This window comes from Austrofundulus limnaeus, unplaced genomic scaffold, assembly GCF_001266775.1.
Source record: "Austrofundulus limnaeus strain Quisiro unplaced genomic scaffold, Austrofundulus_limnaeus-1.0 Scaffold82, whole genome shotgun sequence".
In the NCBI taxonomy this organism is placed as follows: domain Eukaryota; kingdom Metazoa; phylum Chordata; class Actinopteri; order Cyprinodontiformes; family Rivulidae; genus Austrofundulus; species Austrofundulus limnaeus.
This window is the reverse complement of record NW_013952484.1, coordinates 761,313-763,617: the sequence shown is the minus strand read 5'-3', so window position 1 is coordinate 763,617 and position 2,305 is coordinate 761,313. Positions and strand designations below refer to the sequence as shown.

General features: G+C 38.8%; 1 protein-coding gene across 1 annotated transcript in view; it reads left to right on the top strand.

Moving 5' to 3' along the window:
* Positions 1–2,305, top strand: part of sash1a (SAM and SH3 domain containing 1a) — a gene marked incomplete at its 5' end in the record, with an annotated part of 84,281 nt that overhangs the window by 25,691 nt on the left and 56,285 nt on the right. Inside the window, 2 exon segments of the mRNA XM_014011572.1 lie at positions 1,737–1,787; positions 1,918–1,967. Coding sequence (XP_013867026.1) covers positions 1,737–1,787; positions 1,918–1,967 — 101 coding nt within the window.

Below are 2,305 nucleotides of genomic sequence, written 5' to 3'. Positions count from 1 at the left end.
GTCCATACAAATGATAAAAGTATTAGAATTACAACCGCTAAAATTTTTTTAATTTTTATATCGCCATATTTTTATTTAAAACGTGTTATTTTCTCTCGCTTCGTCCGCAATTACTAGCCTAAAAAAAAATCTCCGGTCGGGCCGCAATGCATTATGGGATACGCTGGCCCGGGAAGGATCCATCAGACCTGTCCTTCGATTCAGGCCAAAGGAAGGACGTATTTGTCGGCCGCATCGGAGGAGTCCTCGGTTTTGGACGGCCTTCGTCGCGGCGCTGTGACGTATGCAGCCGACAAATTCGGCCTTCGGAGGACCCGGCCTGCCGTTTTGGACACAGCCCTTGTCGTTGATGTTGCGTGGCTGTGTGATATATTCATTCTGAAGCTGGATTAAATCAGTAGGCTAACTTGCTAATGGAAACATGTGAGTTTGTTAATAAACCGGCAGGCACAACAGTGATAAATTACTTTTGCGAGGTAACGCAACAGTATTGTGTGGGAACGCAAAAGAAAGAAAAATCTCCCATGTCCTCTCGCGGRCTTCGTAGCTTTGACCTCAAGAAGGTCATTTGTTGTTTAGCTTCCAATGATTCTAAAAAATACAAACTTGATCTAGAAAAGTTTTYATTCTAAAAGGGGTATTAGCTTCCACGTTTTATTTTTTGTTTATTTGTTTAGCAGTTAGTGTTAGCTTACACTAATTTCTATCTGGTTAGCAGTAAGTAGCGTTAGCAAAGCTAAGATTCTTGTTTAGCATAGTAGTGGTTAGTGAATCTAACTTTTTAGTTAGCTGTGTCCACCACTGTCCATGTAATTGATTTAGCTTTCAAATGGGAAAAAAAGGCACAATTTGCACTGGTAACACAACATTGCATCCATCTTGGCATATGTTTTGTAATTATTGTCTTGCTAGCAAGGTTGTAAATGTCAGACAGAAAGAAGAAGCAGAAGCTTGTCTTGGTTAATAATGTTTTTTTTTCTTTTTTCCATTGACTCCTAATAAGAAAAATTGCCTAACATCAACACTTCCTCAAAATGTCAAATATATGGAACTAAAACTTCTTTGTCAAAGGCTTACTTTRGGTGGTATTTTGACAGTCCAGTCAAATATTAAGATGCAGAGTTGTGATTTGAAAATAACTTGGTTGTGGATATTTGGTCATTTTGAGTATAAAGTTAAAAGTATCCTGTCATTTCACATTTTTTTATTGTTTTACTTGTAAGCAAAGCATTTCTAAAATTCAAAGCCACAGTTTTGGTCGAGTCGACGAAATTCAAAATGGCAGTCAAACRTGTTTTGTGTTATTTCAGTAATCTGAGCCCAAACCAGCAGGTGTTTGACTGAAGCTGAAGAAAGTGAGCGTTACTGTGGGATGTGCTGGTGCTTTAGTCATGTTTGCTTTCATTATGAAGATTTAACAAAGCTACACAATGCTCAGTAACATTTCTTATGAGTGCTGTGGGAATGGATACCCTGAGCAAGTTTTGACTGGACTCTTGTATTATTTGTGTGCACACACATGCTTGTGTTTGTTTTTCACTCGTGCAGGTGTGTATGGACTATTTCCAAGAGCAGCCTTTCCTCATAAGGGAATTGTGAAACATCCAGTTCATTGTTTCTTTCCTGTGTTGTACTTTTTTTTGGTTTTGTTTTGAACCTGTCGGTGTTTTCTCCAACATTGATCTTCAGCGATTGATATTTACAGTAATGGTGACTTTTTAACCTTTTTTTTCCAGGAGAAACAGGATCCAAGCAGTACCTCTCTGCAGCTTCGTAATGAGATCCAGGTAGGCAGACGTTATACGCACAAAACACTTTTTTATAAGTATTACCCTGCTTTTTATATTAATTATGTCATTTACACTTAAGCTGTGTTGAACAGCCCAGCCTTACACATCCCTGTCTTTTCATCCTCAGGAATCCTTAGGCTTCAGCAGTGAAGTGTCCACTCCTGAAACAGACAGAAAGTATGTTTCGTGTTATCTRCTTTATCTTTCTGACATGTGCTCACGACCAGTGTTGAAAGCAGAAAATGTGTGTCTGTTGAGTGTCTGAACAATTTGCTGCACGTGTGTCTGGTTCACATCAAACCGTACATGTCTGTGCAAAAAGAACCCCATAAATTACACTTACACACATTCACTGGGTTGACAGAGAGAGGCAAACAAAGTTACACAGATCAACAGACACATGTTGACTGACTTCTACCATGTAGGACAACTTATACAAAGGTACGACTTCACCCTTGGGGAATAGATGTTACCTCTGAGGATGTTTCACATTTTATTGGTCATGTTTTTACAAT